General features: G+C 43.3%; 1 protein-coding gene across 5 annotated transcripts in view; it reads right to left on the bottom strand.

Annotated features, from left to right (window-relative positions):
* Positions 1-21209, bottom strand: part of NDUFB2 (NADH:ubiquinone oxidoreductase subunit B2) — a 27147-nt gene extending 5938 nt beyond the window's left edge. The window contains exons 1-4 of one of the 5 annotated variants that reach the window (XM_003813391.7): positions 21037-21209; positions 14884-15028; positions 12931-13034; positions 11345-11428 (exon numbers count right to left, since the gene is read on the bottom strand). In XM_003813391.7, the coding sequence (XP_003813439.1) occupies positions 12960-13034; positions 14884-15028; positions 21037-21134 (318 nt within the window). In that variant the 5' untranslated portion in view covers positions 21135-21209 and the 3' untranslated portion in view covers positions 11345-11428; positions 12931-12959. Of the gene's footprint in view, positions 1-11344; positions 13035-14883; positions 15029-20487; positions 20630-21036 lie in introns of those variants that run through there. The other 4 variants (XM_034965111.3, XM_034965113.3, XM_008965951.6 and 1 more) reach the window with 4 other exon arrangements.

Here is a 21209-nt window from a genome sequence, read left to right as displayed (position 1 = left end):
ATAAAATGCTATCAAGACTTAAAAGGCTAAGGCAGGAGGATTGCTTGAGCCCAGGAGTTTGAGGCAAGCCAGGGCAATATAGCAAGACACCCACGCTAAAAATAAAAATAAATGTCAAGACTTAATTTCCTATGAACTGCAGTTTTGTCTTCTGAAAATGGTAATTCTATAATATAAACCATAGAAATTCATTTTCTAAACCTTCATGTATGATTACAACAGAGTAGATGTGGCTTTAAGAACATACTATACCATATATGTGAGGTTTTCCTTAAAATTTAGCCCAAAAGTATGGACACTTTGGTTATTATAAAGTTGTATTATAAAGAACTCTACCACACTAGCTCTTCTGAAATTTTATCAGGGGCTGTGACAATCGGACCTACTGTCTTTTGAGTTATATAGTTCTCCTAGACTCAAAATGTTAGGGCAAAAAGTGTTCTTAACACTGAGTTGGGCTCAATGGCTCACGCCTAAATCCCAGCACTTTGGGAGGCTAAAGTGGGAGGATCACTTGAAGCCAGGAGTTCCAGACCAGCCTGGCCAAAAAAAAAATTTAATTAGCTGGGCATGGTGTCACGCACCTGTGATCCCAGCTGAGGTGGGGGGAGACTGCTTGAGCCTGGGAGGTCAAGGCTGCAGTGAGCTGTGATAGCAGCACTGCACTCCAGCCTGGGCGGCAGAGCAAGACCCTGTTTCAGAGAAAAAAAAAAAACTGGTCCAACTCCTCTCCTATCAGTTGCTGAATATGCAGCCCCAAAGGATATGACTCGCTAGGCTTATGTAGCCAGGACCCAAGATCTGTACCATGCATTTTATATAGGTATATATTACATATATATAATTTTGTCACGATGGCTGTAACGAGATTTGGATAGAAATGGGTATTGACTCCATGACAGTGAGTTCGTAGCCAGAAATGGTTGTTGTGTTAGGCATGCTCCACTTGTCCCTACTGTTGTCATCACCAATCTGGGAAGACACTGCTAGTGTAAACAAAAGGCACCTGCTGAGGCAGGTCCACACGCCACCTCAGGGAGCTCCCATTTCCCTGACACTGCACGTTGGTGTCCCACCATTGCTCCTGGTGAAATGGTTGCAGCAGGCGACAGGGTCAACCTCTTCTATAAAATAGGTCTAGGGGCAATTGGAACCAAGATGACTTCTGTATCTTCCTGTAACATGCATATAACAGCTGTTCTTCTGTAACACCTCTCATCTCAAACTTTATTAGACAACTAATTGTGGTATTTACATTAAAGGTTCCCTAGGAAACTAACGAAGTTACAAACGTGTGTGCTAAAATTTAACACGGGACCTCTGTTGCCATTTGAGGCCATACCCTAAAACTTAACTTTGAATGTACTTGTAGCTGCTCATCAGGAAGAGAGGAACAGATACTGTAAATGTGTTTTTTTGCTTTGGCATATTTTTGACAGGGGAGGGGTGGCACTGCGTCTGCTGGAATATGTTTACAATCTGGTCTATCTGGAAGTTTTTCTATAAAAATCAAACTGGGATCCCAGGGTCACTACACTTAGCTTAGGTCCAATGGTCTAGAAATAACAACTGATTCAATTTAGAGAGTATTTCATTCAGGCCAGGCCTAGTTCTAAGAGCTTTACCTAACTCATTTAACCTTTTTAATCCATTCTACAAATTAGGACATTAAGGTACAGATCAAAGTTATTTGCCCAAACTCATAGCAAGCAAATGGTAGAGCTCCTAGTCAGATCCAGCAAGTCTGACTCCAACAGCCTGAGTTCTGGAAGCATTACACCAGCTTTTCAAATGTCAGATTGAGACAACTTAGTAGGCTGTAAAATCAGTTTAGGAGGTCTCAACTGGCCATTCTTCTTTAGTATGTAGAATAAAATGAAAATAGTGTGCATCATGGTAAATACTGTTTTGTGAACTTTTGGTTTGATATATGTGTACACAAGTATATTTATATGCTAGGTAATATGAAATTAATTCTTAAACTGTGATCAAAAAGGCTGACACCATGCTGTGTTGACTCAGATCATCTGACTCCGCCTAGAACAAGACGGCAGGATCTGAATCTCAGGTATGAGCTTGGCAAAGCACCTAACCCATCTATAGCTCAACTTCTTCACCTATAAAGTGGAAATAATAACGTGAAGATTTGATAAATTTACACGTTAAGTGCTAACAACAGTGCCTGGCCCATAGTAAGTTTTCATTATTATTTCCTGTAACTACATATTGCCATCAATCAAATGTTGTACTTAAAATCCTTTTGGGACTCCTCCCATGTTAAGTATTTTCCCATATGCTATACAGCGGGTGGAGGTCCATTCCTTTGAGAAGGCTTGGAACAATTCCCTCCATGGCCCACATGTGGAAAAGAGGATTCCAATATGGCCTCCTTATTCTTTAAACAAAAGAATGCTCTTTTTAAAGTTATCTTTTAAATCAAGCAACTGATTTCTAAGGAATGGGGCTAATGAGATTATCCTGAATTCACTGTTGTAGATTGTATTCTTTCCAAAAAAACCTTTATTGATGTTGGGGAGTGGGCGGTCATGAGGGACGGGGTGGGGGTGAGTGGAGGACAAGGAAAAATGAAACCTAAAAAGTACAAAGAGATCTGATGGTTTTAAAAGTAAAGACCTTAAACATCACTTCATCAGCTCAGGCAGCTCACACACAGGTGAGTAAACACAAAACCGGAGAAGTGTCCCCAGCACCCCTTGCAAGAGGGACAGGACTGCTGAAGCTGTCAGCAGGGGAGGGTGCAACTGTTCCACTTGCTTCAGCTTTTCCTGCCATGGTGCCTGCTCTGTGACATCCAAAGAGAACCAAAGTGGGACTGGAAACCCAGTTACTAGGAAAGCCTATCATACCATACCCCAGCTTAAATCCTGCCAGAGGCTGCTCGCTGCATTCAACCCAGAATCTAAACCTGTGGCCCTGGTCTGCTTATGAGATCTAGTCCCACCCTCTCCTCACCAGTGGGAGGTGCCCTGGACTTTCTGTTCCTTAAACACGGGAGTGACTGTGGTCCCATGCGAGACCTTGATTCCTGCTGTTTCTTACTCCCAGAACACTCTTCACCCTCGCACAACTGGCTCCTCCTACTTGTTCCGCTTTCAGCTCAAATGCCCTCCCTGGCCAGTCAAAAGTTCAATTTGCTTTTCTCGCCCATCTCTAGCACCTCACCCAGTGCCATTTCCTCCACAGCACTTAGTAAATCTCACTTGGTTAGTGACCGTCTACCCTTTCTAATAAGTTCTCTGAGAACAGAACCTTATCTTCTTTAGTACCAGATTCTCAACGCCTGAGTGGTCAAAAACCTAAGTAGAAAAAAAGGGAGTCCACGCACGGAGGCTCACACCTGTAATCTCAGCACTTTGGGAAGCCAAGGCAGGAAGATCACTTGAGGCCTTGACTTCAAGACCAGCTTGGGCAACACAGACTCTCTGTCACACACACACATTAGCCAAGTGTGGTGGCACACACTTGTAGTCCCAGCTACTGGGGAAGCTGAGGCAGATCACTTGGGCCCAGAAGTTTTAAGGCTGCAGTGAGCTAGGATCGCATCACTCCCCTCCAGCCTGGGTGACTAAGACAGACCCTATCTCTACAAAATAGATACACAGATACAGATCTGTGGGTAGAGGAGAATTCTGTCCAATCTCAAGAGAGTTGGAAAGTGCTTTGCAACAAATTCTAGAAAAAGTAAAAACTCCTGCTTCACCCATTCCTCTGGCCCCAAAAACTCCTAGTTAGAAGTATGCCTTGGGGGGAGGAGCCAAGATGGCCGAATAGGAACAGCTCCCGTCTGCAGCTTCCAGCGTGAGCGATGCAGAAGACGGGTGATTTCTGCATTTCCAACTGAGCTTTGAAGAGAGTAGTGGTTCTCCCAGCACGTAGCTTGAGATCTGAGAACGGGCAGACTGCCTCCTCAAGTGGGTTCCTGACCCCTGAGTAGCCTAACTGGGAGGCACCCCCCAGTATGGGCAGACTGACACCTCACACGGCCGGGTACTCCTCTGAGACAAAACTTTCAGAAGAACGATCAGGCAGCAGCATTTGCGGTTCACCAATATACACTATTCTGCAGCCACCGCTGCTGATACCCAGGCAAACAGGGTCTGGAGTGGACCTCTAGCAAACTCCAACAGACCTGCAGCTGAGGGTCCTGTCTGTTAGAAGGAAAACTAACAAACAGAAAGGACATCCACACCAAAAACCCATCTGTACGTCACCATCATCAAAGACCAAAGGTAGATAAAACCACAAAGATGGGAAAAAAACAGAGCAGAAAAACTGGAAACTATAAAAATCAGAGCGCCTCTCCTCCTCCAAAGGAACACAGCTCCTCACCAGCAACAGAAGAAAGCTGGACGGAGAATGACTTTGAGAAGCTGAGAGAAGGCTTCAGACAATCAAACTACTCCGAGCTACAGGAGGAAATTCAAATCAATGGCAAAGAAGTTAAAAGCTTTGAAAAAAAATTAGACGAATGGATAACTAGAATAACCAATGCAGAGAAGTCCTTAAAGGACCTGATGGAGCTGAAAACCAAGGCACGAGAGCTACATGACGAATGCAGAAGCCTCAGTAGCTGATTCGATCAACTAGAAGAAAGGGTATCAGTGATGAAAGATGAAATGAATGAAATGAAGCAAGAGAAGTTTAGAGAAAAAAGAATAAAAAGAAACGAACAAAGCCTCCAAGAAATATGGGATTATGTGAAAAGACCAAATCTACGTCTGATTGGTGTACCTGAAAGTGACGGGGAGAATGGAACCAAGTTGGAAAACACTCTGCAGGATATTGTCCAGGAGAACTTCCCCAATCTAGCAAGGCAGGCCAACATTCACATTCAGGAAATACAGAGAATGCCACAAAGATACTCCTCGAGAAGAGCAACTCCAAGACACATAATTGTCAGATTCACCAAAGTTGAAATGAAGGAAAAAATGTTAAGGGCAGCCAGAGAGAAAGGTCGGGTTACCCACAAAGGGAAGCCCATCAGATTGACAGCGGATCTCTCAGCAGAAACTCTACAAGCCAGAAGAGAGTGGGGGCCAATATTCAACATTCTTAAAGAAAACAATTTTCAACCCAGAATTTCATATCCAGCCAAACTAAGCTTCATAAGTGAAGGAGAAATAAAATACTTTACAGACAAGCAAATGCTGAGAGATTTTGTCACCACCAGGCCTGCCCTATAAGAGCTCCTGAAGGAAGCACTAAACATGGAAAGGAACAACCGGTACCAGCCACTGCAAAAACATGCCAAATTGTAAAGACCATCCAGGCTAGGAAGAAACTGCATCAGCTAATGAGCAAAATAACCAGCTAACATCATGACAGGATCAAATTCACACATAACAATATTAACTTTAAATGTAAATGGGCTAAATGCTCCAATTAAAAGACACAGACTGGCAAACTGGATAAAGAGGCAAGACCCATCAGTGTGCTGTATTCAGGAAACCCATCTCATGTGCAGAGACACACATAGGCTCAAAATAAAGGGATGGAGGAAGATCTACCAAGCAAATGGAAAACAAAAAAAGGCAGGGGTTGCAATCCTAGTCTCTGATAAAATGGACTTTAAACCAAAAAAGATCAAAAGAGACAAAGAAGGCCATTACATAATGGTAAAGGGACCAATTCAACAAGAAGAGCTAACTATCCTAAATATATATGCACCCAATACAGGAGCACCCAGATTCATAAAGCAAGTCCTTAGTGACCTACAAAGAGATTTAGACTCCCACACAATAATAATGGGAGACTTTAACACCCCACTGTCAACATTAGACAGATCAACGAGACAGAAAGTTAACAAGGATACCCAGGAATTGAACTCAACTCTGCACCAAGCGGACCTAATAGACATCTACAGAACTCTCCACCCCAAATCAACAGAATATACATTCTTTTCAGCACCACACCACATCTACTCCAAAATTGACCACATACTTGGAAGTAAAGCTCTCCTCAGCAAATGTAAAAGAACAGAAATTATAACAAACTGTCGCTCAGACCACAGTGCAATCAAACTAGAACTCAGGATTAAGAAACTCACTCAAAACCACTCAACTACATGGCAACTGAACAACCTGCTCCTGAATGACTACTGGGTAAATAATGAAATGAAGGCAGAAATAAAGATGTTCTTTGAAACCAACAAGAACAAAGACACAACATACCAGAATCTCTGGGACACATTCAAAGCAGTGTGTAGAGGGAAATTTATAGCACTAAATGCCCACAAGAGAAAGCAGGAAATATCTAAAATGGACACCCTAACATCACAATTAAAAGAACTAGAAAAGCAAGAGCAAACACATTCAAAAGCTAGCAGAAGGCAAGAAATAACTAAGATCAGAGCAGAACTGAAGGAAATAGAAACACAAAAAACCCTTCAAAAAATTAATGAATCCAGGAGCTGGTTTTTAGAAAAGATCAACAAAATTGATAGACTGCTAGCAAGACTAATAAAGAAGAAAAGAGAGAAGAATCAAATGGACGCAATAAAAAATGATAAAGGGGATATCACCACCGATCCCACAGAAATACAAACTATCATCAGAGAATACTACAAACACCTCTATGCAAATAAACTAGAAAATCTAGAAGAAATGGATAAATTCCTGGACACATACACTCTCCCAAGACTAAACCAGGAAGAAGTTGAATCTCTGAATAGACCAGTAACAGGCTCTGAAATTGAGGCAATAATCAATAGCTTACCAACCAAAAAAAGTCCAGGACCAGATGGATTCACAGCCGAATTCTACCAGAGGTACAAAGAGGAGCTGGTACCATTCCTTCTGAAACTATTTCAATCAATAGAAAAAGAGGGAATCCTCCCTAACTCATTTTATGAGGCCAGCATCATCCTGATACCAAAGCCTGGCAGAGACACAACCAAGAAAGAGAATTTTAGACCGATATCCTTGATGAACATCGATGCAAAACTCCTCAATAAAATACTGGCAAACCAAATCCAGTAGCACATCAAAAAGCTTATCCACCATGATCAAGTGGGCTTCATCCCTGGGATGCAAGGCTGGTTCAACATACGCAAATCAATAAATGTAATCCAGCATATAAACAGAACCAAAGACAAAAACCACATGATTATCTCAATAGATGCAGAAAAGGCCTTTGACAAAATTCAACAACCCTTCATGCTAAAAACTCTCAATAAATTAGGTATTGATGGGACGTATCTCAAAATAATAAGAGCTATCTATGACAAACCCACAGCCAATATCATACTGAATGGGCAAAAACTGGAAGCATTCCCTTTGAAAACTGGCACAAGACAGGGATGCCCTCTCTCACCACTCCTGTTCAACATAGTGTTGGAAGTTCTGGCCAGGGCAATCAGGCAGGAGAAGGAAATAAAGGGTATTCAATTAGGAAAAGAGGAAGTCAAATTGTCCCTGTTTGCAGATGACATGATTGTATATCTAGAAAACCCCATTGTCTCAGCCCAAAATCTCTTTAAGCTCATAAGCAACTTCAGCAAAGTCTCAGGATACAAAATCAATGTACAAAAATCACAAGCATTCTTATACACCAATAACAGACAAACAGAGAGCCAAATCATGAGTGAACGCCCATTCACAATTGCTTCAAAGAGAATAAAATACCTAGGAATCTAACTTACAAGGGATGTGAAGGACCTCTTCAAGGAGAACTACAAACCACTGCCCAATGAAATAAAAGAGGATACAAACAAATGGAAGAACATTCCATGCTCATGGGTAGGAAGAATCAATATCGTGAAAATGGCCATACTGCCCAAGGTAATTTACAGATTCAATGCCATCCCCATCAAGCTACCAATGACTTTCTTCACAGAATTGGAAAAAACTACTTTAAAGTTCATATGGAACCAAAAAAGAGCCCGCATTGCCAAGTCAATCCTAAGCCAAAAGCACAAAGCTGGAGGCATCACACTACCTGACTTCAAACTATACTACAAGGCTACAGTAACCAAAACAGCATGGTACTGGTACCAAAACAGAGATATATACCAATGGAACAGAACAGAGCCCTCAGAAATAATGCCGCATATCTACAACTATCTGATCTTTGACAAACCTGACAAAAACAAGCAATGGGGAAAGGATTCCCTATTTAATAAATGGTGCTGGGAAAACTGGCTAGCCATATGTAGAAAGCTGGAACTGGATCCCTTCCTTACACCTTATACAAAAATTAATTCAAGATGGATTAAAGACTTAAATGTTAGACCTAAAACCATAAAAACCCTAGAAGAAAACCTAGGCAATACCATTCAGGACATAGGCATGGGCAAGGACTTCATGTCTAAAACACCAAAAGCAATGGCAACAAAAGCCAAAATTGACAAATGGGATCTAATTAAACTAAAGAGCTTCTGCACAGCAAAAGAAACTACCATCAGAGTGAACAGGCAACCTACAGAATGGGAGAAAATTTTTGTGACCTACTCATCTGACAAAGGGCTAATATCCAGAATCTACAATGAACTCAAGTTCACAAGAAAAAAACAAACAACCCCATCAAAAAGTGGGCAAAGGATATGAACATAACACTTCTCAAAAGAAGACATTTATGCAGACAAAAAACACATGAAAAAATGCTCATCATCACTGGCCATCAGAGAAATGCAAATCAAAACCATAATGACATATCATCTCACACCAGTTAGAATGGCGATCATTAAAAAGTCAGGAAACAACAGGTGCTGGAGAGGATGTGGAGAAATAAGAACACTTTTACACTGTTGGTGGGACTGTAAACTAGTTCAACCATTGTGGAAGACAGTGTGGCAATTCCTCAGGGATCTAGAACTAGAAATACCATTTGACCCAGCCATCCCATTACTGGGTATATACCCAAAGGATTATAAATCATGCTGCTATAAAGACACATGCACACGTATGTTTATAGCGGCACTATTCACAATAGCAAAGACTTGGAACCAACCTAAATGTCCAACAACGATAGACTGGATTAAGAAAATGTGGCACATATACACCATGGAATACTATGCAGCCATAAAAAATGATGAGTTCATGTCCTTTGTAGGGACATGGATGAAACTGGAAACCATCATTCTCAGCAAACTATCACAAGGACAAAAAACCAAACACCGCATGTTCTCACTCATAGGTGGGAAATGAACAGTAAGAACACATGGACACAGGATGGGGAACATCACACACTGGGGACTGTTGTGGGGTGAGGGGAGAGGGGAGGGATAGCATTAGGAGATATACCTAATGTAAATGACGAGTTAATGGGTGCAGCACACCAACATGGCACATGTATACATATGTAACAAACCTGCACATTGTGCACATGTACCCTAGAACTTAAAGTATAATAATAATAAAATTTAAAAAAAAAAAGTAGTAGGAAGAATATTTGATAAAGCTTTGTGGTTAACAGTATTTTGAAATATATTTGCAATTTAATGTAATATGTGTTAGTGGAGTGGAATTATTAGCATATCAGAGCTTTAAAAAATATGAATAACCCCAGTTACTATATTGAAAAGGTTTCCTTTATAGACAAGAGCAGATAAAGCTGGATTTGCTCATGCATTCAGCAAACATTTGAGTACCTACTCTGTGTCAGGACTAAAAATAATAGATTTTTCAAGATGAATAATCACAGAATTTGTCTTACAAGAATGGTGCTCCCATCCCTGGGGAGAAGATATGAGCAAGGAAATACACTGTGAAAATAAAATATGAAAAGGGCTCAGGAACATTCATAAGACATATATGAAAACTGTAACTTGGAAAGTTGCCACATTAATACTTTTTAAAAGTTTTGCTAATGAATTAGTCCTGATTAAAAAGAAATGATCCTAGTCTCCAAGATAGTAAATATTTTAATACTGCTCAATTAAAAATCCTTTTCTACTATTGTGGACCTGTGCAACTGACATGGTTAGAGTTATCAGGAATTACATTGCAATCTATTCTGTACCACTAAGTCTAACATGTTGTTTGTCATTTTCTAATATTTCATATAATTGACAATAACATTTTCTGTAAATATTTTATTATATAAATTTTATGGTTGAAGTGGCAAAAAATGAGATATTCAAGAAAGCATTTAATGCTTTTTATTTGCCAATTTAAAATATTTTTACACATTAACAAGTGATAATGGTTATGGCACACCATGCCACAGACAATTTGCCAATTATATGACTCAGAAATCATTTAATACCTTAAGAATCAACATTAGTTTCTAAACTAATGTCGGTTAGGAAAATATTGTTTTCCTATACAACTTTCTCTGGTTCCATTTATTAGAGCTTAATTTTTATATAAGAATACTCATAACTGTGTTGCATTTCCACTATTTAGTTTAAGTATATGTTTTAGAATATTTATTACTTAAATGATAATTAGAAATGTTATTTGTGAATATTTTTATGTAAAAAATGCTTCTAAACCTATATTAAATATATAAAAACTGTAAGAATATATTGAAACTTAGTCATAAAGGTCAAACTACTTGTCTTCTAATTGTTCATTAAAACTTGAGATAAAAACTAAAAAAAAAAGAAGTATGCCTTAAGAGTTGCACAACGGCCCCTCAACACAACTGCCCAGTCCACAGGAGCTACTTCATAAATCGACTGCACTGACCTCTAACCTCTGTCTACTCAGGGCAAGAATCCACTGCAGTGGACAAAGGGCAAGAGTTTTCACAGGAAGTGCCGACACACAGCTAAGACACCAGCTGAGGTGGCGGCGGCACAGCCCTGCAGCTAAGGGTGAGCTCTGGAGTCCTCATCTCGCTGCCTACCAGCCTGTGATGCTAAGCAAGTAACTTCATCTCTGTGAACCCTGCGGTCTTCATTGATAAATGGAGCTAATGCCTGTCTATGTCAATGGGGTACCTAAGAGGATCGGCTGAAAGGGCACTAAACCACTAAGCGCGGGAGTTGGAAAAAATAATAATCCATAAAGGGTAGTTGCCATTATCAGAAAGATCCAGGCCGGGTGAGGTGGCTCACACTTGTAATCCCAGCACTTTGGGAGGCCGAGGCGGGTGAATCACCTGATGTCAGGAGTTTGACACAGCCTGACCAATATGGTGAAACCCCATCTCTACTAAAAATACAAAAATTAGCCGGGCGTGGTGGCGGGCGCCTGTAGTCTCAGCTACTTGGGAGGCTGAGACAGGAGTATTGCTTGAACCCAGGAGGTGGAGGCTGCAGTGAGCCGAGATCACACCACGGAACTCAAGCCTGGGTGACAGAGTGAGATTTGTCCCCCGCTCCCGTCTCACCACCTCTCCACCACCCCACCCCCCCCAAAAAAAAAGATCCATAACTCCATTCTCATTCTTGACCAAGCCACTTTAATTTGTAACTTTAATGTGCAATATGAAGTCGATAATCCTTGAAATTCTCACCTGGCTCCTGCAGGAAAACAAAAGTAGAAAGCTTTAAGTACTTTTATATTCACTAATTCAAATCCATAATTCATTTATTCAATTATTCAAGTATTTATTGAGCACTGATCATGTGACAGCCTTGTAGACAAGAGAAGCAAAATCACCCTTCCTCTCTCAAGGGTTTACAGTCCAGTCATTAAAACAAATTTGTTGGCCAGGTACACTGGCTCACACCTGTAATCCCAACACTTTGGGAAGCCAAGAGGTGGATCACTTGAGTCCAAGAATTTGAGATCAGCCTGGGCAACATGGCAAAACCTCATCTCTACAAAATATACAAAAATTAGCCAAGAGTAGTAGTCCCAGCTACTGAGAAGGCTGAGGCGGGAGAATCACTTGAGCTCAGGAGGTTGGGGTTACAGTGAGCCATGATCACGCTGCACTCCAGTCTGGATGACAGAATGAGACCCTGTCTCAAATAAAATAAAATAAAATAAAAGCATGTTAAATAAAAACATCTTAACCCCTAGGGGTTTATGAGGAAAGGGAACCTTCTTAGTACCTCCCTTTTTAAAGAAGAAAAACTCTTGACTTCCTGACCTGGAAAATGAAAAAGCCATAACCCTTTACTGTTTAAAGAGTTAGTTTTCATATAGTTCTATATAGTAATACTCCCATATGCTGGATCTATTTAAATGTTGAGAGCAGGACACTGTAGTTTTGCAGCTACGTACTGTAAGCTCCATCTGTCCTGTTCACCACTGTAGGCCTGTGCTTGGCACAGAATTGGTCTTAATATATCTTTGATCAGTGGATGGATAAATGAAACCCTAAAATTATAACCTAACTTAGGAAACAAATTTTTTTTTATTATACAGTGGGCCAGGTGTGGTGGCACATGCCTGTAATCCCAGCACTTTGGGAGGCAGAGGCAGGAGAATCATTTGAGCCCAGGAGTTCAAGACCAGCCTGGGCAACATAGTGACACCCTGTCTCTACAAAATAAAAAATGTAAATAAAATAAAACATACAATGAAAAGGAAGAAGAGACCAAAGCAAATGTGAAAACTTAAGGCAGAAATCAGATACATGGCCAGGCGTGGTGGCTCACACCTGTAATCCTAGCACTTTGGGAGTCTGAGGTGGGCAGATCACTTGAGGTCAGAAGTTTGAGACCAGCCTGGCCAACGTGGCAAAACTCTGCCTCTACTAAAAATACAAAAATTAGCCAAGTGTGGTAGCATGTGCCTATAATCCCAGCTACTCAGGAGGCTGAGGAAGGAGAATCACTTGAACCTGGAAGGCAGAGGTTGCAGTGAGCCCAGATCACGCCACTGCACTCCAGTCTGGGCGACAGAGCAAGACTCTGTCTCAAAAAAAAAAAAAAAAGCAGATACAGGACATGGTTAACTCAACTTCATGCTGTTAGAATATGCAGTTTTTTCAAGTCCATCATAGGCACAAAGTAAAAACTAATGTTTATGAAAAAAGGTAAATATGACATAAAGAAATTTGGAGCACACCCACTTGTACAGAGTGAGGCTGAGTCTACACCTTCAGTCTTCATCATCAGGAGGGATACCTAATTCTTCATCTGTCCACTGGGAAGGATCAGGATACGGAAAGTGACCCTGGTGACAACCATTTAAAAGAAAGAAAAGTCAAGAATTTACATTCCGTGCAACTAATTAAATTGTTAAATAAATCTCAGAAAGAAAAAAAAAAAACAATATGGCTCAGCCCCTGACCACAGGAACAAATTCTACTTTAATTATTCGATGGCCCACCTGTTCTTTAGTTTGTTCATTATATGGGCTCTGGTCTGAATTTTAAAAGCCTCCCCATTTGGAGGTACCAGCCTAAGCCAATGGTACGTGTCTGTGATAGAGGGAGGGTAGGGGGAAGTGGAGGCAATAGGTTTCAAAGGTTCCTGACATCCTGGCAAAGTCCTGGCAAAATATGTTTCCAACGCTCCTAACATTACTGCTGTGAAATGGAGAAGCCTCAGGTGGACTTCCTCATCTCCAATCCTGATCTAAGGGCTTATCTGGCTGCATCATCATCATCTCAGGCCTAACAGCTATACATACTGTACATACTCCGGACAGCTGACCTACAGTGAGGCAGGGGCACCTCAAATAGTAAATGTGTGGACAGTTCACAGACACCCACGCAGCTCCTTACTGAAGGACAACGGCACAGAGAAGTTCTAAGAGAAATGGGATATGAAGCAACCTGATGCTTCTAAAACTTACATACTGCTTAAGATTTTTTTCCTATCCTGGAAACAAACCCAAATTTACTACAACTCAAAGTATCCTGTATAAACAAGCACAGATTTCAATGTCTTAAAGACGTAATTTCCCAAAGAACGGTCTGCAAATGTGGTAAAACCTCAGTTGAGGCTAATGATATGTTAGAAAATCACTAAAACTGGCCGGGCGCAGTGGCTCACGCCTGTAATCCCAGCACTTTGGGAGGCCGAGGCAGGCGGATCATGAGGTCAGGAGATCGAGACCATCCTGGCTAACACGGTGAAACCCCGTCTCTACTAAAAATATAAAAAATTAGCCGGGAGTGGTGGCGGGCGCCTGCAGTCCCAGCTACTTGGGAGGCTGAGGCAAGAGAATGGCGTGAACCCAGGAGGCGGAGCTTGCAGTGAGCCAAGATCGCACCACTGCACTCCAGCCTGGGTGACAGAGTGAGACTCCATCTCAAAAATAAATAAATAAAATAGAAAATCACTAAAACTAACTTCCCTTCTCAAGACAAATTAACTCACATCCATCCCACCCAAACCTGGCTGCCCTGGGCCTCTGGACAGACCAGAAGACATTCATCATTTAAAGGAATTTAAGTGTGAAACCTAACCTACCAATGAACCGCTAGTTCAGAAGGTAAAAGAATTCATTTCTGGCCAGGCGCGGTGGCTCACGCCTGTGATCCCAGCACTCTGGGAGGCTGAGTCAGGTGGATCACTTGAGGTCAGGAGTTTGAGAGCAGCCTGACCAACATGGTGAAACCCCGTCTCTACTAACAACAAAAAAAATTAGCCGGCGTGGGGGTGCACACCTGTAGTCCCAGCTACTCAAGGGACTGAGGCACCAGAGTCACTTGAACCCGGGAGGCAGAGGTTGCAGCGAGCCGAGATTGTGCCACTGTACTCCTGCCTGGTGACAGAGTGAAACTGTGTCTCAAAAAAAAAAAAAAAAAAAAATGAGCTTTTAGTCTCCCTAAGATGGCAACCTAACAGAAACCGTAAGAAACGGACCACCTAAATATACATCCTCGTGTAAAAAAAGGTGAGAAGATAACATGTTTCATTAAATAACAGGATTCTTGTATATACATATGGAAAAAGTGGTGGCAAAGGGCGATGTCCAGACAGAAAGATGGTCTACAACAGAAAAATAAACAAGCTATTAATACATCCTCCCTCCCCCACCCAAAAAACGACAAGTGCTCTTCCCCTGCACTTACCAGCACCTCTTCTGAGTCATGCCAAAAGCGCCAGAGAATCCAGAACCACATGAGTCCGCTGAAGAACTCGCTCTGGAACACCTGGGATCTGGTCAGCTGGGGGAACTGTCTATACCGGGGCTCAATGTGCACACCACCACCGGCACTGCAAGACAAAACAACATGGCAGACAGCGTGCTACATTCTCAAAGCGTTAAGTCATCCAAAACTCCTCTGAGTTACATCCTAGAACCAACGCTAATGTTTCTCATCTCCACTGAAATATAGACAGAAGTTCACAATCCCTTGAAATACTCACTTTTTACTAAGCTTGCTTCATGTGTAGCAGCAAAAACTGACCAAAACTGACAAGAGGCTAATTTTGGTTTTCAATTAGTGAAGATTCATTATTTTGCACTAGAAATTTGAATGTGTTGATTCTGGGGTGCTAGCCCCAAAGGTTTTAGTTAAGGGACTGTGAACTTGTTAGCAGGTCACTAACTTACTCAGAAAAATAAATTAATTTTGCTTTGTTTAGCTATCTATTTGAGAGGCAAATTATGTCCTCTGCCTATTACAATCTTTATTAAAAGACAACCATATGGGAGAGAGGACTCGCAAATCCTATTAAATATGCTAATGGCTCTGAACAAAGAACTTTAAACAGTAAGTTTGAATACGTGTTTCTTTTTTCTTCTTTTCATTCAGACACTTGACAAGTTGTGGCACAGAGTCCATAAGAGTTATAGTCAATTTATTCAGTTGGAGTATAAATATTATACGTTGCATCTAATTTAAATTATTTGCACCTACTGGGGCTATTCCTAAAACCTATTCATCAGCCATATATATGCTAATAAACAGAAGTGGATAAAAAATTTTTAAGAGAATTCCTATATAAAATATGTTTATCAATTTCATCTAGATAAGAATCAGCTTGTAAACCATATTCTCTTTTATGTAGCACAGAAATTCGTACCTGTAGGAAAAGTGCATTAAAATATCTTGTCTTCATAATGCACAGATTCGTGAACAGTAACATGGCAGTGGTTCTTGATACATGTTAGCTGGGACTGTTTGTTTTCTTTGTTTGTTTGTTTGCGAGAGTCTCACTCTGTCACCCAGGCTGGAGTGCAATGGAACAATCTTGGCTCACTGCAACCTCCGCCTCCTGGGTTCAAGCGATCCTCCTGCCTCAGCCTCCCAAGTAGCTGGGACTACAGGTGTACGCCACCATGCCCAGCTAATTTTTGTTTTTTTTTTAGTAGAGACGGGGTTTCCCCGTGTTGGCCAGACTGGTCTCGAACTCCTGACCTTAGGTGATCCACCCACCTTGGCCTCCCAAAGTGCTGGGATTACAGGCGTGAGCCACGCGCCCGGCTGTTTTGTTTGTTTTTTTAAAGATAGGCTCTGTCGCCCAGGCTAGAGTGCAGTGGCGTGACCTTAGCTCAAGCGATCCTTCTGCTGACTGAGCACCTCCTGGGCTCAAGCAATCCTCCTGCCTCAGCCTCCCTCCCAAGTAGCTGGGATTACATACAAGTGTACACCCCCAGACCTGGCTAATTTTTATATTTTTTTTGTAGAGACAGGGTTTCCCTATGTTGCCAGGCTGGCAGACTGTTTTTATCCTCCCCCACTCTAAAAGATGACTGGCAGTTATTGAGTGTTTACCATGTGCCAGATACCACACTAAGCATTTTATAAGTTTTAACTCATTTAATTTTCATAATGTTATGATAAGGCCTGTAATTATTAATGATTTACCAGTGAGGTGCTGTGTGATGGCAAAGCCTAAGCTGTTGCCTACAGACACACACCATTAACAATTTTCTCCTTTTATTAATCAAAGACATAACTTTTAACTAGAATTCCAACCTGCATGATAAAACCAACGTTACCACATTGAAATGATAAATTCCATTTTTTTTCTAAATAGTCATCCAAAATTTAACACTTTTATTTGGAAGGCTCTATTTAAGGTATTAATAACTAATTATGAATAAGGTGATTTTTATTTTTTGCAGATGTGTGTATATATGTACTTTTTTAAGTATCATGTTTAAAAGGTCCTACCAAATATCGCCACTTTACAACTTGAATGACGTAGCATACTGTTTCCGTAATGTCCTCATATACCAATTATATTATTCATTCAGGATCTACCTGTGCATATAGATATTACATTATGTAAATAAACCATGCAGGATCATTCAATATAGTATAACAAGGGCTTTTTTTTTTTTTTTTTGAGACGGAGTCGCACTCTGTCACCCAGGCTGGAGTGCAGTGGCACAATCTTGGCTCACTGCAACCTCTGCCTCCCAGTTCAAGCAATTCTCCTGCCTCAGCCTCCCGAGTAGCTGGGATTACAGGCATGTGCCACCATGCCCGGCTAATTTTTGTATTTTTAGTAGATACAGGGATTCGTTATGTTGGCCAGGCTGGTCTCGAACTCCTGACCTCAGGTGATCCGCCTGCCCTGGCCTCCCAAAGTGCTGGGATTATAGGCGTGAGCCACACTGTGCCCGGCCAAGAGCCTTCTTCTTTAATAGCTTTTTGATACAATCTAGGTATAAGTGCCCAGCAGTAAAACTGATTAAAACAAGATATGAAGGCTGGACACGGTGGCTTATGCCTGTAATCCCAGCATTTTGGGAGGCCAAGGCAGGCGGATCACCTGAGGTCGGGAGTTCGAGACCAGCCTGACCAACGTGGAAAAACCTCGTCTCTACTAAAAATACAAAATTAGCTGGGCATGGTGGTACATGCATGTAATCCCAGCTACTCAGGAGGCTGAAGCAGGAGAATCACTTGAACCCGGGAGACAGAGGATGTGGTGAGCCGAGATCGTGCCATTGCACTCCAGCCTGGGCAACAAGAGCGAAATTCTGTATCAAAAAAACAAAAAAGATCTGAGTAATGCCGATGCCAGCATTATAGTTCAAACCCATCTTAGCAGCTCCCCACGCTTTGTTATTGCTAGAGTGACATGTTGTTTTAATTATAACCTGAAGTAGGGACTGCAAAATGGAAACCTTTTGGAACAAAGATTTGAAAGTCTGCAATTATATCACAGGAACAATGACAAGGATTGCCATGATTAAGGAATGCAAAGATTCAACACCTAATTCACAATGTTATGTTCCAAACCAGGTTGTGAACTGCATTGTGGCAAACTAGATACCCTGAACAACCCTCCAAATTAACAACTCTGCTGCTAGATGAGATTTTTAAGATTTTTACAAACATCACTGACCAGGCACAAAAGGAAGGAATCCACCAAGAGCAAAATTCAAGTAAAAACAAGGCCTGGACTAAGCAATCAATCACTGAAGCTGCCTTCACCGGGAGCCCTTGAACCTCCACCAGGGTAGCTACATGAGGTGTGGGGAAAGAGACGCAGCCTGGGGCCCACCCAAGGTGGGAGGGCTAATGACGAGGTCACTGAATAAAGCTGCAACCCCATATGGTAAAAGGGTGAACAAGAAATAAACCTTCCATGGACAAGGGAACAAGAATTTGTTATCAGAAGCCAGTCCTCAGGTAGATTTGCACCCAAATTCACACTACCTGCGTTGGACCTGTGTGGACCAAAAACCCCAAGCCGAGAATTTAATGTGAGCCTGAATTGGGGTGGTGCCCTCAAGAGACTAAGAGAAGCACGATCTCAAAGAAGTTCCAGGGAAAACAAGCTCAAGATCAAAAAACATAAGGAAGTAAGACACTATCAGCAAGTCCTGTAAGAAGGAAAGAGAATGGGGAAGAAACAACATCCAAGGAAATAATGGCTGTTCCAACTTCAAATGTTTGAGAGTCAAGTTTAAAAACAAAAATGCACCATAACTCTATTAGTTACATTTTTATTTTTATTTTTTTGAGACGGGGTCTCACTCTGTCACCCAGGCTGGAATGCAGTGGCACGATCTCGGCTCACTGCAACCTCTGCCTCCTGGGCTCAAGCAATTCTCCTGCCTCAGCCTCCCCAGTAGCTGGGATTACAGGCGCACACTATCATGCCCAGCTAATTTTTGTGTTTTTAGTAGAGGTGGGGTTTCACCGTGTTGGCCAGGCTGGTCTCGAACTCCTGACCTCAGGTGATCCGCCCGCCTCAGCCTCTCAAAGTGCTGGGATTACAGGTGTGAGCCAACGCGTCTGGACAAAGTTACATTTTTAAAAAATAAATCAGACCACATTACTTTCCTGCTTTAAAACTCCAATGGCTCCCTGTGATTCTTAGAATAAAATCCCGAGTCCTCCACAGCCCCCTCTAATCCGGCCCCCACACTTGTCCCTGTGACCTGGTCTCTCCCACTCTTCCCCTACGCTCCACTCCAGCCTGGCCTCCTGCCAACCCTGCGGGCTCTGGCCTCTCCACCTGATGCCTCCTCTGCCCTCTTATGTCCACCGGGCTCTTCCCTTGAGGTCTCTGCATGGCTGACTTCTCATCCCTCAGGTCCCGCTTCAAATCACACTCCCAGGCATTCCCACGCCATCCCCAAATACAATATCCCTTCTACTCCCACACCACGCATTCTCCATATTAATCCCCAGCTGTATTCTCTTCATAACCCTTAATAGTACTCAAAAAAGGTCTTTCTTTTCTACTGGTCTCTCCTCTCCAGAATGTACACTTCATTCTCTCTCTTGTATTCTGCTATATCCTCAGCACCTAGAAAGGAGCAGCCATATAGAAGATGCTCCATAAACATTTATGCACTTAATTATCACACACTCTGAAACAAGTGTGTCTTACGAACAAGCCAGCACCTCAGGGAAGATCGGCATTCCCCCATCTCCTCATGCAGGACCAAGGGCTGTCGCTCGTGGCTCTCCATCACTGTCTTTGCCCAAGTCACACAGGGCTTTGCCTTCTGCCCACCCCACACCTGCCCCAGCTCCAGATTCTTCATCCATGTGGGACTTGAGGCAAGTCACTCCTTTCATTTCCTGGGCCTCAGTTCCTTAATAACAACAACAGTTAAAGAATACTTGTACGGTCCTTAGCAGGCACCAGCAATTGTTTTAAACACTTTAGTGAGACCAGGCGCAGTGGTTCGCCTGTATTCCCAACACTTTGGGAGGCCGAGGCTGGAGAATCACTTGAGCCCAGGAGTTAGAGGCTGCAGTGAGCTAGGATCGCGCCACTGCACTCCAGCCTGCCTGACAGAGTTAGACCCCATCTCCTAAAACACACAAACACGCTTTAGATAACAGTAACTCATTTAGTTCCTTGCAAATGGACGCCAAATGGGTGAGGAAACTGAGGCATTAAGAGAATAACAAACTTTTCCAAGGTCCCACAGCTGGAGTGTGGCAGAGGTGGGATTTGAACCCAGCCACTGTGCGGCCACAATCCCGCTTGGAATCACGACCCCACACTGCCTCTTGGTAACGTGTAGCTGATGATCCAAGGGACCTGGAATCATCCATGGCTCTTTTCCAGTCCTGCTCTTACGGAATCTCTGCACACCACTAACTCGGCTTCGGCAGCTGCTCCCTACCTCGCACCCCCAGCCCTCCGCCCTCCGGTCTGCGTCTCGGGCCACCTCGCGGGCGGCTCTGCCTGTCACTCTCCTAAACGCCGCGGCTGCCCCAGCGTTGGCTTCCGGCTTACACTCCTCTCACCCGACGGCGCTCTCTCTGGGCGATCGCCTCCACTCCCTGCAGCCAGAGTGATTTTTCAGCATTAAAAAGCGGCCACGTGACGTCTCCGATTAAAGGCTGCCGAACAGACTCTACCCTAAATTCCGCAGCCAGGCACCGGGACCCTGGACCGCGCCCTCCCTAGGCCTCACCGCCGCCGCCCCCCGCCTCGCTCCAGGAGCGTCCACACCCGCCGCGCAGGCTGCTTCCTCCGCCTAGACCGCCCGCGCCGGCGCCGACTGGCTCAGCCCGCTCCGCATTCACGCGTGCGTCTCCCGAGGGCAGGCGGCCCCTACGACCATGACGGCCCTGCAAACGGTGTCCCATCTGCCCAGCGAAGTCTCTCCCTCTCCCTCCGGCCAGCGGGGTCCCTCTCCTCGAGTCGCAGCGTCAGGAGACAGGCGGACTACAGGTCCCAGCATGCCTCGGGACGCGGCCTCTTCAGGCGCCCCAGTCAAGGTGAGAGCGTCCCGGGGACCCGCGCTGTCCGCTACAGGCCGGCGAGGCCCCCATCCCCAGCCCCACACTCACTGACGGACTCCACCATCTCCAGCAGTCCGTGCGCGGCCGCTTCTGAAAAGGCGGCCTCCAACGCGAGCGAAAGACGCCAGCCGAGTCAGAGCGGACATGCTCGCTCGCGTCCGCCCCGCGGTCCCCAGCCGCCTCGCCCCTGCCTACTTCGCTTCCCCGGCGCTCCGCCCCGC

The sequence above is a fragment of the Pan paniscus genome, chromosome 6 (assembly GCF_029289425.2).
Source record: "Pan paniscus chromosome 6, NHGRI_mPanPan1-v2.0_pri, whole genome shotgun sequence".
NCBI lineage: Eukaryota > Metazoa > Chordata > Mammalia > Primates > Hominidae > Pan > Pan paniscus.
Note: the sequence above shows the minus strand (reverse complement) of the source record. Positions and strands in the feature narration are given on the sequence as shown.